General features: G+C 26.7%; 1 protein-coding gene across 1 annotated transcript; it reads left to right on the top strand.

Annotated features, from left to right (window-relative positions):
• The first annotated feature begins 2,269 nt into the window (after positions 1 to 2,269).
• LOC145849116 (peroxiredoxin-6-like) lies at positions 2,270 to 7,174 on the top strand. The gene is made up of 6 exons (XM_082954205.1): positions 2,270 to 2,412; positions 2,814 to 2,970; positions 3,038 to 3,175; positions 5,510 to 5,583; positions 6,030 to 6,102; positions 6,822 to 7,174. Exons 1-6 carry the CDS (start codon positions 2,324 to 2,326, stop codon positions 6,954 to 6,956), a joined length of 666 nt encoding a protein of 221 aa, XP_082810331.1. The 5' UTR covers positions 2,270 to 2,323; the 3' UTR covers positions 6,957 to 7,174.
• Positions 7,175 to 15,474: the final 8,300 nt, after the last annotated feature.

Genomic DNA, 15,474 nt, shown 5'->3' with positions numbered 1-15,474 from the left:
GCCGACCCCTGATCTAAATGGTGAACTAAATAACGATACAATGGTACAAGCTAAACTTAAGTAGAGAAATACGCCTGATCCGGGTTTCAAACTATCCTCTGCACAGATCGTTATGGAACAAAACTTAAAGAAGTCATTACCTTACGTCAGAAAGAGTGTTATGACTTACAATAACCCGCAGATCTCAAAAATGTGGCGTGACGTATGGAGTAAAAAGGAAGAATCTCTCAGTTTTCGTTATGTTAAGTCTTTCAAAGTTCAAGTGAGCACACAAAATCGTTGCCACCATTGAATAGCGGTGATCATGTCGTGATACAAAACCAAACAGGTAACTTTCCTAGCAAGTGGGGGAAAGTTGAGTAGTAGTGGAACTACCATCAATATGTTGTCAAGGTTGATGGATCAAGTCGCTTAACTGTTCAAAATCGCAAGTTTCTAAGAAAATTTAACGCTCTGGTTGCAAAACTCTAAGAAGCATCCCTTATCTGAGAAAAGCAAACATACCACTGTAGAATTTTGTCTTTCTGGTAAGGTTAAACAAAAATATTTCAAGAAAAGTTTTGATGTTTTGTGTTCCCAGAAGGAAGATTCTATTTAAATAAGCGTGTGTAAGTTCCCTCTGTGCTAATGGCTTTTTTCAAAATTGATGTTGAACTGGAACAACTCGGATTTGCTTTGATCTATATTTTCTTGACTTATATTTTCTACAGAAAAGCAAACAGACCACCAAAGTTTTCTTGTGAAAAACAACGTGTCTGGAATGAGTGTGTTAAACTATCGAATTATTTCTAGCGTTTCCGTGTAAGACATTATGATGCTTTTCATAAGCTGCATTACACCGATGTTGCTGATATTCATTTATTGTCAAGTTGGAAGGATCACTATAAAATAATGTTTTATGGTCTTATTGATGAATTTCAGACCAATGGTGACCTTATAAAGTTTTTAGTTGACTTTGCAGCAGACTTGTCTAACAGCCGTCTCTTCGAAGTGATCTTGGATGAGGACGCATATATTGACTTTCAAAAAGTCGAACTGTTGGTTAGTATTGTATTGAGTATTTGGAAAATGTGTGTAGCAGTATTTTCTCAGTGTTTACTGCTATCAGTAATGCACATTCTACTTTGTTAGAATTTGAAAGTATGATATAGATGATTATCAGCGAATATTGTGATGTTTCAAGGTGTTTAGATGAAGGGCGTGTGGTTTCGTTCTTCAAAGCTGAAAAGTTCAAAATCGGTGAAACAATTAAGTTTTTCAATGCTCGTATCCAGCAGTTGAGTGCAGAAAAGTAAAATTAAGTCTCAAAATTTTTTGTTACATTTTTTTTGTTTGTTTAAACTAGTTTGTTTTAACATTTTTATTTCATAGTAAACTAAGTTGTAGCTATTTGTAACTTTTCAATGTTTTGTTTATTTTTGAGCTTAATTTCGTTGATTTTTAGACCTGAAAACTGTGTTAAGTTGTTACAAATTGTTTTGAATTTTTTATTATTTTGCCAGGTAAATGTATCGTTTTACCTCCTTTTTAGATAAAACCTTGGGGGAGATGCATAAGTATTTACCTAGTTTTAATTATGTTTTGTTTTACAGATTTTATCATTCTTGTAGTTAATTTGTGAATAAACTTAATCAATAAATATATTTATTTATTTTAGTATGGAATGGACAATGTATTATGGAAGATGGATTAACAATTTCATAGTGTGTTTTTAAATACGGTTATTATAAAAATTTAGTGTCTAAATTCCACTTAATGTTTTATCACCATAATGTATTTTCTTATGATTATTTTTTGGTGTTCAAAAAAAAAATCTGTTCTTTTATTTTAAACAAAGCTAATCTAAAAGTAGATTGATTAAAAAAAATATGCAAAGCTTGTTAACTTTTCATTTTAGGGTATTTTAAAACCATGAGTTAATAATCGCAGATATGTTGCTTATTATGAAGTAATTTACAGCAGGTTACTATTTTTATTTTACAACCGCATTAAGATTCTAAAAAAACGCATTACAAAGGTAGAAAGTAGAGCTGTGTTTTTTATAAGTGTCAAACATGATTAGGACTAAATTATTGTAAAAATGTATAACATTTTAAACTTATGTTGTACCTAGAAATTCAAGTAAAATTTACTAGATCACAATTTGAAAAATGCTTGAGAGGAATCTGCAATTGTTACAATCAAATTGTATGGTTGTGATTATGTTTTGTTTGTGAATAGCAACATGTTACTTATGCTGTAAAAAAACAAAAATATATTAGTAGTTATAGTTTGTAATCTCATTTAATAGGTGTTTTGGTAGTTCTATTTACAGTATATTAAAATGGCACTTAAACTTGGAGATGTTTTTCCAAATATGGATTTTGTGACAACAGCTGGTAACTTTAAGTTCCATGAATTTTTAGGAGACTCGTAAGTTCCTTCATAATATTTTGTTCAGTTTTATGGTTTAAATTTTCTTTATTGGAATTTAAATATTTTTAATTAAAATTAGACTTTCGTTAATTTTTTTATAGAATTACCTACACAAATATAAGTGCAGTTTATAAGTACTTAAGTTTTCTAATTTAACTGTTAAACGTTTATCATATTGGATTTTTCAGTATGTTTCTTAATTTATACATATTTTCTGTCATTATTAGATTAAAAGTCTAAACCATCTTGTAAACTATGAAGTTGTATTTTGTTATTGTTCAAATTATTACCAAAAAAAAGAAGCTGTGCTTTAAATTGTTAAATATGTCCTTAGAATAGATATTAAGGTAACTTATGCTAAATTAGATTTTAGAATTTTTAACTTAAATAATCTTCAGATGGGGTATCTTGTTTTCTCACCCTGCTGATTACACTCCAGTTTGTACAACTGAATTGGGAGCAGCTGCTAAGTTTGCCTCTGAGTTTTCCCAAAGAGGAATTAAAATGATTGGCTTTTCAATTGATAGTGTTGAAGACCACAAAGGATGGATAAAAGTAATAAAATTTTAATTTATATAATATAATCTTATGTACTGTATTAACTTTTTTATAAAAATTTTAGGATATCAATGCCTTCAACAGCCTATCAGGAGAGTTTCCTTTCCCATTGATTGCTGGAACTCGCCAACAAGCAGAACAATTGGGAATGTTGGATCCAGATGAAGTTGATAAAACTGGCATGCCTCTCACTGCTAGATGTGTTAGTTGTTCAAGTTAAGGGCATGGGGGGGGGGGGGGGGGGGTAAACACCCTTTTTTGGTTTTTGATCTTATTTTATGTAGTTTTTTTTTTACTAAGCTACAAGATGCTTTTTACAGATTTAAAAATTCAAAATAATTTTTGAGATATAGCCGGTCAAAGTCGGAGGCAACAATAGGATCTTTATGGGAGGCGCAAACTAAAACGGCAAAATACTAGAAATCACTAAAAATCTATCTCCTCCTACGTTTTTTGAGATAACTACCTCATATTTCAGGAAATGTTCCTTGCAGTATTTAAAAAATTCTGTCAGAACAGAATTAAAAAAAAAAAAAAATAAAAATTTTAGAAAAAAAAAACAAAAAAAAAATTTTTTAGGAGGAGATATATTTTTAGTAAAATAGTCTATTTTTGCCGTTTTAGTTTGCGCCTCCCATAAGGAACCTATTGTTGGCTCTGACTTTGACCGGCTATATCTCAAAAATTATTTTGAAATTTTTTAAATCTGTAAAAAGCATCTTGTAGCCTAGTAAAAACTATATAAAATAAGATCAAAAACCAAAAGGGTGTTTACCCCCCTATGCCCTTAACACACATAGTTTTTTAAACTTACTGATAAATATTTTTATTTTAGTATGTTTTTAATGAATGTAATAAGTTAAGTTCTTAGGAACCAATGACTATTGCAGAAACCATTTGTATTTAACTTTCTAAAAATTTAAGCACAAAATTACATGTTTTACAAAGCACGGTAACCATTTTATTTGAAAACCTTTTATTTGAACATTTAGACAAAATAACTGAAAATTTATACATTTTGGATAAATTGTAATTTTAAACAAAATTCATAAAAACCTAGAAACATTTTCTACACAATAGATTATTTGTGTATATTTTATAATTTCGTTTGTTACATAACATTTAAAGAAGCACAACAGTATATTTTCTGTAGTTTTGTACTAAAAAATATTTTTTGTACCTTAAGTTTAGTTTTCTTCCAAAAGGTAGCAAGAAAACTTGTAGTTAAAAATATCTAAAAAGAATTCTGAAAGCTCTAAGAAAAATAAAAAGACCAAAGGCAACCCTGACAAAGGAGTATTTTGGTTTTAACTTTGCTATGTAGATAATTTTTATTTTTTTTAAGCAATAACAAAAAAGAGAATTTTAAACTTTTTGGTGTGGCTTTCCTAATATAAAAAACACGAAATAAAGAGAACTACCTCTTTGAAATCTTTTGATTATATAAGAAATATATTGAACTCCACCTTTTTCTTAATACCCAATTAAAATACTCATGAAGTATAAAATAAAACTTGTAGATAAAATATTCTACAAAAAAAATCAATTTGTCAGTTCTTGAAAAGTTATACCTCCCTTTTACTTAAAACAAATAAAAACATGTTTTAAATTACACTATCTGTTTACAATACAAGCACATTTCAAACTGTTTTGTACAATTATAGCTAAAAATTATAGAATTTTAACTTTTACTATCTAAATCTGTAAAGCAAGCATAAAGAAATTTACAATCATAAGTTTTCAACACATATATAAATTACAGACTCAAACACATTAGGGACTATTTTTATTTTAGTATTTTTATAAACTATAAACATGTTTTCAACAAGATATGGTGTAAATTCCTTTTTTAAAACAAAAAGATTTTTTTCCTAAATTTCAAAGTTAATATAGTTTTTAATCAACTTTTATCCTTATTAAATAGTAAAATTTATAGAAAAAAAGTTATTCATTGTATTGTTTTACAAAGCTAAAAGGCCTTTGAATTATGTATGTAGCTATACAGAAATAATTCAAGTTTGACTAAAAATTCGAAATAGTCTTAACTTAGTTCAAACACAGTGAAGAAAATTGGTCAATCTTGTAGAAAATATTTGAAATGATTTAATATAAGTTTTAAGCAAAACTATAAGTCTATAAAAATGCATAAAAACTACTTGATTTTATTTTAGGTTGTACATTTTTCTTATTAGTTCCATAGCAACATGGATTTTAATGTGGGACATTTTAATTTAGTGAATAGTTTTCAGTATTTTTTCTTTGTCTTAAGTTTTAATTACACATTCGTATTGTGCTGCTGTTGTTAAAAAAAACCAAGACAATTTTTTTTTATTCATTAAAATTTTACATGTAAAAGTCATATAGTTAAGTTAATTTTCATTTTGCTTAGATTTTGTAATCTTAATGAAATAATAATATATTTGGATTAAGTTGATTAAAGTGTTTATATTAAGGTAATTTAATTATTTAACCAAAATTAAATTTAAACTAAATTAAACTTGTAACATGATCAATAAAAGTTTTGATAAAAATAAAGGTATTTGTTGTTGGGCCCGACAAGAAGTTGAAGCTTTCACTTCTCTACCCAGCTACTACTGGTAGAAATTTCGAGTAAGTTTTGATTATTAGTTTATTTTTGTAACATAGTTATGATAAAACAGTTCTAGCCTTGATATTAGCTCGTAATTGTTATTAGAAAGTAGTTTGCTAAAAATGTAATTTGGACACGTTAATCGTTTTAAACGTGATGTTAATAATAAAACGTGTAACTTATTTATATATTTAACTAGTTATACATTTTATTTGAGTTGATACAAGTTTTGTATCTGACTAGCAATATGTAATCAACGTTTATTAAACCTATACTCGCCTAAAATTAAATACATCAGTTTAAATTTATTTTAAGCCTCTATTTAAACTTTAAAAAATTGAGGTCTAATCAGTACAAGCAACAAATTACTTTGTTATTTATAGTTTTATTTTATTCAAAGTTTAACATTTTGAAATAAACTAAATAACAAACAAAACTTGTCAAATTTTAGCATAATATTTTATAGTGAAATTCTCCGTGTAATTGACTCACTCAAGTTGACTGCTTACAAAAAAGTTGCAACTCCTGCTAATTGGAAGGTAAGATCGCATATTTTGTTATTTAAAATTTGTTTGTCGGAGGTTTTCAACTTTAAATACATAGCAATTTTTGTTGATTTTCGTCTAAAAATTTTTTGTAAGATACAAAGTTAGCTGTTTTAAATGTTTAGATTTTTAATTGTTTACTAATAATTTTTATTTTTTCTTATGTGTTTAATAAGAAAATATACTTGAGTACAGTACTTTTAAAACTATCACTATAAATAAATATTATTAGAAATGATCATTTATAAAATTTAAAAGTTTTTATTTTTTAGTTCTTTTTACCTTTGATATTTAAAATTTTTATTCTGTAATGAAAAGAAGAGTGTTGTTATTTTGGAAATAACTGGTATATTACAAAATATATTTTTTTAAGTATTTTTAATACATTTTTATAAGACAAATAACATTCATACACATGAATAATTAATATCTAGCTCAATGGTATTCTTGCAATTTTTACCGAGTTAACTTTATTTATGTGATGTACTTGTAACATGTCTACTGTCGAATGTAAAAATCTGATTAATAAATGCTTTAAGTACTTAAGTGGTAAGTAAAGCAAAACTAAGTTACTTGAACACGTTACTTCTTTTTCATAAACAAATGTTGTCTTAGTCAATCAACAATCACAGCTAGAAACTTTACTTTTAAATTCTTAAAACCATACGCTTATATTTTTATGTTTAGTTTATAAAAATACTATACAACTACAGAGTGGGGACAAATGCATGGTTGTGCCATCGCTTAGCAACGAAGACGCCACAAAGCTTTTCCCAAAAGGTTTTGAAACTGCTTCTTTGCCTTCAGGAAAGAGTTACGTCAGACTCACACCCGATCCCTCAAAATAATTTGCGTATATAGCTAATAATGTATATAAGATACTTATAGAATTTATTTTAGTTATGTTAATCATTAGTACTATAATCATTACATTCGTTCTTCAATAATACTGGCTGAATTGGTTTTATATAAGAAAGATAAGAAATACAGTAGAGTTGTTAGATGTAGTATTATATTTGTTCAGTATTTTGGATATTTTCTATATAATAAAAAAATTATGTACTTATCTTACTTTACTTTGTGTTGATTAAACAACTTCATTGTTACTAAAAAAAACATAATTTAATGAATTTTAGAAAACGTTGTTTACTTTTTGTTTTGTTCTAAGGTTAACTGAACTCACTACTTTGTAATTTAGCAATATGTTTAAAACGATTGCAGAACAATGCAGAAATATTCGAGCGAAGTATAAAATTGTGTAAAGTCATTGTTTGAAGGTTATCAAAAAATTTACCGCTCAATATTTGATTTTCATTACTGTTATGCGTTTTTATTGGTTCATTGAAACACCAGTACAAACACGCGGCTCCTATGCAAACAAACTAGCTTTGCATAGCAAACAGCCATAAATTAAATGGCTGATTTGTTTGCTGACTTTTTGAGCTTGTCTATTTAATTAATTTCCTTGTTCTGTATAACAAAAAAAAAAGTAAATGGTAGTATAATAAGCTTTCTGAGATCTATCTAGCTATCTGTGCGTTAGAGCGAACACTTTGATAAACTAGACCAATTGCAACATTTTCTATATTTTAACTTATGTTTTAAATATGTGAATTAAACTAAACAACAATTAACAGACATAAACTATTCAATTAAGAAAACACCATTGTTCTATATGAGCTATATTACTTAACCAGTTTTACCACAAAACGAGTTTTTTTAAATACAATAGTCAACATCACTGTTTTATATTTTGTATGTGAATATTTGAATTTTTTACCGCAAAGAGTATGAAATTGTAAACAATTAAGTTTATAATTAAAATTTCACACAAAAAGTTATTTTCAAAACAGTAAATATATAGCACAATAGCTTAGCGAATTTTGTGCAACAAAAATACCTAAATGAATAAGCATAACTAATTTACATGAACTAACATAATTTTTCTCTATGAGCTTCAATACTAAATGGTTTAAAAGAAAAACGTATATGAAAAATGCAAGAACGGGTCAGAAAAGCACGGCATCATTTCAGCACAGAATGACACATTAGCGCGGAATGTCACGTTAGCACAGAGTGACACTTTAGCACGGAGTTCATTTCGCGCTTTTTTCAATGCTTAAATAACAATTATACTATAATGTTTTAAAATCTTAAAACAAACTATGGAACATGTAAACTAAAATTTAACAAGCTTTAAAAGTTTAAGCCTAAATTAAGATAAAAGTAAATTTACAATCTATCTTTATTAACTTATTTTACTATATAAATTTGACGAATAGTGTTTGATATTTTATCTTTATATTTCAACATATAACAATTTTTATAAACCTAGCAATCTAAACAAGCACTTGGTTTGTTAAAAAAAGCTGATTAAACTTAACATACTACTACACAGAAACTATAGGATAATTTAGTTATAAGAGTAATAGAGTTTCTGTTCTAAAGTACACATATTTAAATGAATTATGGTTGTATAGATATGGTTACCCTAAATTAGGGGTCGACAAACTGCGGCTCGCGGGTCAAATACGGCCCTCAAAGCTAAAATCTGCGGCCCGTGAGGTACTATTTAGCTAAAAACATACTTTTTTATAAACATTAAAAAAAAATTCAATAAAAACTTACAATAAGGCTCTTAATTTAATAGTTAATCTTTAATAGTGCTATTTTACTTCTGATTTTGTAATATTTTTGTTTAGAATTGTTTTTTTCTATTAATTACTATGACTGTTTATAAATTTGCTCTCGAAAACTTTTTTGTAAATAGTGTGTCCCGCGAGTTACAAAAGGCTGCCGACCGCTGCCCTAAATTAATACTTTCAAAATATATCTACTATACCTATTAAATTTCATTAAAAAATATTTTGTAAGTAAGTCTAAAAAACAAGTTTAATACCAAAATGCTCACACATATAAGTAATTATTCATTTTTTATAATGCTTTAATATACGAATAGTTGTAACTACATTTATAACACCAAAAAATAGTTTAAAGATGACATAGGTGGTAAATAATTAATTAATTCAATTTTAAATCTTGAAAAAATTTTTAAAGGTTGTGAGACATGTTAAATTTTACTGTCTAACATTTTTTATATGTTTCATTAAAACTCTTTCAAAGCTGAATATAACATACATACTGATGTAATGTTTTTTTTGCAGAATCAAAAACTTCTAATTGAATAGTTGATCATTAAAGTCAAAACTAAAACTTGTATAGCAAAAGATATATCAAATTTATTATAACAAAACGGTTTTTAAATATTTTTTCATTTACTCAGTTTAAGTACAAGAAATAAAGAGAATAGAGACTTACAAACACCAAAAAAGTATCCAAAAAAGTGTATTTTAAAAACGGTTTCAAAGTTCAATTAAAAACACATCTAAAATTTAGAATGTAAAAAATGAGATCATCAATGGTAAAAAAATATTTATTTAACACAAGCTACAATTAAAAAAATATTTATTAGACCAGTTGAAATAGTTGACAACTTTATTACGCTTATTTTTGAAAACAGACCTGATCAAAAAAAAGTATAACTCTAATTTTCTAGCATACTTTAAAAAATCAGCAACAGCTTATACTTGTTGATTTTAAAGTGTTTAATGTTACAATAATCTAGAACCAAGCTTTAGATCGGTTTTGATTGTATTTCAGTAGAAATTAAACAACATTTTTTTGGTAGTTATTACTGTTTATTCAATAATAAAAAAGCGGTTATAATGTTTGGTCCAAGGACCTGGTGTACGAAAAAAAACTTTTGTTTATCGAGTGATACACAATGGACACAAAAAAAAAATAAAAAAAAAAAACATAATTAGATGATCTATCAGGTTTTTATCGTAAAGATAAGTATCCCAAATTCCCAATAGCTTAAAATTACCAGAAACAACCCACACATTCAAATCGGGATCAAAAATTTTTTTAGGTCAATCTCAATATAATTTAGGTTTAATAAAACAATTGGAAAAACTTAAAAAAACTTGTGTAATTTTTCAACTTAGTTGAATTTTTTAAACACTTCTAAATTTGGTTTTAGATAAAACTAGTGTAAGAGTTTGTTGAAGATCGACTTTTTTGATAAAGTTGTACAAGTATGTGCAGAAATAGTAAAGTTTAATAATGTTAATTATTAATTAAAACTTGATAAAGTTTAATAATGTCTGCAGGCAAATCAGCAATTAATAATAAACAAACCTGCATACAATGAAATATAAGAAAATATATCTTTATTGATGAAATCATGTATTAAAGGAAACAGATTACAACTTAAATAAACATGTAAAAACAGTATGTCGGAGTACCACAATGTTCAGTCTGAAAAATTCTAACTTAAAAAAAATCATTTATAACTTAAAGACTAATTTTAAGTGTTTTTAATTTTGCAGATTAAACACTACTATAAATACATTTTAACAAAGTATACCATTACAGGACATCGTCAATCTAAACTTATAACTTAAATAAAAAATGTTTAAAATTAGTGTAAAATAAATCAACCTAAATTTAATACTTACCAAACTATATTCATGTTTTTTTAGTCGTAAAAAATAATATCAATAATCAAGAAAAACAAAATTAATTAAATCATTTTTTTTATTTTTTTTAGTACGTTTAGATTTCTAACAAGCTAAAAATTTATTTTTAACTCTAAATCAACGAAACATTAATATAACTTTTTTTGTGATTAAATGAAATCAAACGCTTAGTTCAGGGGTCGGCAAATTGCGGCCCGAAAAGGGTAAGTCTGCGGCCCGCGAGGACGTTTTTATTTTGAATGGAATGCGGCCGAACGAATACGGAGAAAGAAAAGTCTCCGGCTCACGAGTAAGTAAATTTGGCCCGCAGAACAAAGCTATATTTTAGGTTGACCTTTTCGGTAATTTAGCTGTATTTTGATTAATTTCGTTTTAAGTCTTTGTATAAGATTTTTAAACCATTAAAGAATTAACTGCTTAGGACTAAAAATGTGAAAAAAATAGACTATAATTCTCGCAGTGTTATTTTTACTTTAGATGATAACTTCCTTCTTACAATAGCAGTCAGGGAACTAAAACAAAGTTTTGAAAGTACTTAGACTAAAAAGTTATTTTTATAATACTTAAACTAAATGCAAATGTTTTTAATTGTGTACAAGAGTAATTAAAAATAGTTAACTAAAATGTCATTATTTGAAATTTAGGTATTCTATTTAATATGCAAACTATATTTTCTTTTATAAACTTTTTATCACTATATATCCTAATTTTGAGTCTACACAAAAACATTTAAAACAACATAATAATAAGATATAAGTTTGTTATATTTAGTTTTTGACCCATTTGATTTTTAAATTAATGTTGGTGCACTTTAAATTAATTACTATGCACACCAATGTACAAAGATGCTCATTTTTAAAACCAATTTTTAAATTAATACTAAATTTAGATATTAATTTAGCATAATTTTCTATTATAATTATTTTTTAACTTTAATTTGAGTAAAATGTCTACGGATGCATTTCAACCAAAATAAGAATATAAGATAAAGTATAGTAGTTTTTGTTCAAAGGACATTTTAATTTTTGAAAGTAAATTTACGGTGCACTTGAATTTAATTCTACTCACAGCACAGATGTTTACTTTCACACTCTTAACTTTTACTTTATTTAGTTTGAATGTAATTTGAGCATAGCTTTTTATTAACATTGTTTTTTCACTATATATTATAAATAAGTGTGCATATAAACTTTTTAAACTTTATTTGAAAATAAGAATATTATATATGGTAAGATAGTTTTGTGTTCAGAATACATTTTTAATTTCCTTTATTAAGTGTTCTGTGAACATTTAATTAACTTCTATGTACACTAGTTTAAACTGAAGAAATGAACATTGAATGAAAGTCAAAAAACTGTGTGGAAAATTTGTGTGATAAGTTTTTAATTACATCTTAAAAGTCGGAATTTGTTATTAGTTTATTGTATAACTGTTTTCTTTTATCTGAAAACACAATAGTCTGAACTTTGTTTCAAAAGTCTAATATGTGGTACCCGTCTTATAGGACAACTTGTTTTTTTCCTTGCAATCCCAAGTTAGGTTTGTTAAGTTAAGCTACAAGACATACCTGAAATACTAAAAATAATATCGAGTTATTATCTATATTTTTACATCTAAGAAATAATCCAACTTCATTTCCTAACTCATAGACTCGTGATATCTTCAAACCAAGACTTAAGCAACTAATAGGGCAAAACTACACTAGGTTAACGTATTGGTTTTCCTCTTTTTTAGTAACTTGTCAAAGTTTCCAGTTATAAATCTGTTTAAAAAAAATGTGTTTACTATTTTATTGTTTTATTCATAACATTTCATAACCTTGTTGTCTTCGCACATGATGCTTCATGGTGTATCACAAATTGAAGTTAACTAATAAACAAATTATTCCAAGATCTAGTTTTAACACAAAATCATAATACCATTATGTTTTTAGTAATAATTGCAGAAACAACATTGTTTGTGACAAAAACTATCTTTTTAAGATCAATACCCATTAAGTTTGTACTTTGCAACATTGATTTTAGACTATCTTTACCTGTTGTTGTACTATGGAAACAAAACCTATAAAATCTTCCAATATGTCAAACTTACGATAAAACTACGACACGCGAAGACAAAGAAATAAATGATCTAATTGTAGTCATCTTTTAAAAAGTGTTTATGTCACTCATCGAAAAAAAAAATAGCTAGCTGTTTTATCTAAATGAAAAATCAATTTTATACACTTACCCGAGTTCTAATAAATATCTAGCTGTAGCTATAGGTCTGCGGCCTGCGGGCCACATACAGCCCATGAAGGGTGAAAGTGCGGCCCGAAAACATGTTTTTGAAAAACTAAATTTTTAATGAGACACGGCCAATGAAAGGTAGAATGCATGCAAATGTGGTCTGCGAATAAAAAAAATTGAAACTTACAATTACTATTTTGTGTGTCGAAGTGAAAAGCAAAAAATAAAGACTTATTTATATTTCTTGGATTTTTCAAAACTTACACTAGGCATTTCGGGTTTATCATTAAATCTAAAGCGACAACTGCGGACCGCGAACATTTTTGCTCTCGAAATTTGGCGACCATCAAATGCCGGCCGACTCCTGTTGTAAACAAACAATAGCTTGTTTTCAAATATTAGTACATATTTTAACCTGGAAAACTAATTTTTATTCAGAAAATATTATTTTTACAGTACCGATAGCTATTTGAAAGTTTGTACAGAAATGTATAATGCAGAACGACAAAAGATTTTTTAGGGAAATTACGTCAAAAATTAGTTGGAATAGTATCTTAAAAATGACTTTTTTAACTAGTAGAACTTTAATAATTTTAAATTTGCTTTGAAAACTTAAAAATATTTTTTTAAAGTGCGTAAAAAGATGATGTAATACTTATTGTAAAGAAATTTTTATTAAAAATAATATTTTTCTGTAAATATTTATAATAAAAGTAAAACTATTTGAATCTAAGGAGACACTTCAGAATGATTTATTTTTATACATGTTAGTTTATAAAATTTTATCTTTTAAAGAAAATAACGACACTTATTAATGCAACACAGTAAAACTAAAATTGCATGTATTGTTTTTGCTTATGTATTTTGAGGTGTATAACACCATTTGACTAGGACTAGATTGTAACAAAATAAATATAAGTAGCTAACAAAACAATCATAGTTAGAGTTTACAGAACTAAAAATTAACGATCGACACTTTTAGAACAAGCTATTTGATTTCATCTAAAATTACTTTATTAATAGAAGAAAACTTAAATAAAATTAACTGAATTAAGAAAACTTAGGCTAAATAATGTTAATCTAAACATACTTATGTGTTACTAGTTCAGCATTAGTTTTTACAACTAGTTACTTTTTAAAACTATCACTTTTATTGAAGTTTTGTTAAAGTCAAAAATTTGTGTTAAAAGTGTGGTTTACTATCATTTCTAACCCGCGATCATTTCTAACCCAATCATTTCTAAGCCGCGATCATTTTTAACCTGTTATTTTCTAACCGGATCATTTCTGACCGGGTCATTTCTAACCCGATCAGTAAAATTTGTTGTTTTTTAGATTTGTGTTTACAGTATTTATTTAAAAATTTTAACAACATTTTTATTTACTTTAAAAGTAGTTTTCCTTGTTTGTTTTAAGCAAAACTTAATGTTTGTTTAGTTTTAGTTCTTTTTTTTGTATTAGTCAATTTACTTTTAATTATCATAATTTCAAATAACTTTTCTTATACTGACTTTTGTCTTTTTATCAATCTGCTTAAACCGATTTTTTTGATTAAGTCAGATTTACTAGATTTATTTTTTTAATTTAAGCTATGTTGAATTCTTAAACTAAGCTGTTAACACTATATTTAAGTTATATTTTCTCGTCAATTACAAAAGCAGAATAAATTTTTAACGCAAGTAAATTTTAAAAGTTTAACTGTTACAATTTTAACTTTAAGATAGAAACATCTTCATAATATAGCCTAGATCAGGGTTTCCCAAAGTGGGCCAAGCGGGCCCATTTAGGGGCTACAAGCAGTAAAAGAGCCACAGTGGAGCCATGAGGTCATGAAATGAAACTTACACTAGATATTCTTGATTTGCAAATGAAAAGCAAAAAAAAAATGAGTAGTCTTCTAGGAAGGGGCCACAGCTTTTTTAGTTTCTTTAAAGGGGGCCTTTTGAAAAATAGTTTGGGAAGTTCTGGTTTAGATGCTATTCTGTAAATCTAGCGCTAGCGTTGTATAGTTGACGACTTATCGATTACTACTTTATAGTCGGTAAGTTTTCTTTTCTAGCTTTAAAAATGTTCTACAACTTGCACAGACTTTTAAAATAATGGAATTTAAACAAACATTAAACTAACTTTAAAACGGTTTTGCTTCATTTAGTGGAAAATCTTAATTTTTAGATATAACCAATTAAACGTACTTATTTATTAAATAACAAGTAAGAGGATTATTAAATCTCATCTAGTTAATTTTCTATAAAATTTTCATATAAGGTTATATAATATTCAAAACTCTATAATATCGACTTAAACCAGTACTTAAGTTGGTATATTTATTTTTTTACGATTAAGTTAACTTTATTAAAAAAAAAACGCTTTTACGAGTTTTTTTTTTCGTTGTTTTCTTGATCGTGCTTCAGTTGCTATAAATTTTTTAAATACAGTAAATAAGAAAATAAATTATATAAACATAAGTTTTAATAAAATGTACATAAAACAACAATTAATCAAACAATAAAACTAAAAAGATTAACTAGACGAGATTTAATCATATACGGCCTTGACTTTGTTAGACTTGACGGTTCTAGAGCCCATTGAAAACATGG

This window comes from Thalia democratica, chromosome 1 (genome assembly GCF_965202585.1).
Source record: "Thalia democratica chromosome 1, ktThaDemo2.hap1.1, whole genome shotgun sequence".
NCBI lineage: Eukaryota > Metazoa > Chordata > Thaliacea > Salpida > Salpidae > Thalia > Thalia democratica.
This window is presented reverse-complemented; position numbering and strand designations above follow the sequence as displayed.

Coding starts and splice junctions, on each gene's coding strand:
- LOC145849116 (XM_082954205.1), top strand. CDS start 2,324: ATGGCACTTAAACTTGGAGATGTTTTTCCAAATATGGATTTTGTGACA. Junction 2,413..2,813: donor CATGAATTTTTAGGAGACTC/GTAAGTTCCTTC, acceptor AATAATCTTCAG/ATGGGGTATCTTGTTTTCTC. Junction 5,584..6,029: donor ACTACTGGTAGAAATTTCGA/GTAAGTTTTGAT, acceptor AATATTTTATAG/TGAAATTCTCCGTGTAATTG.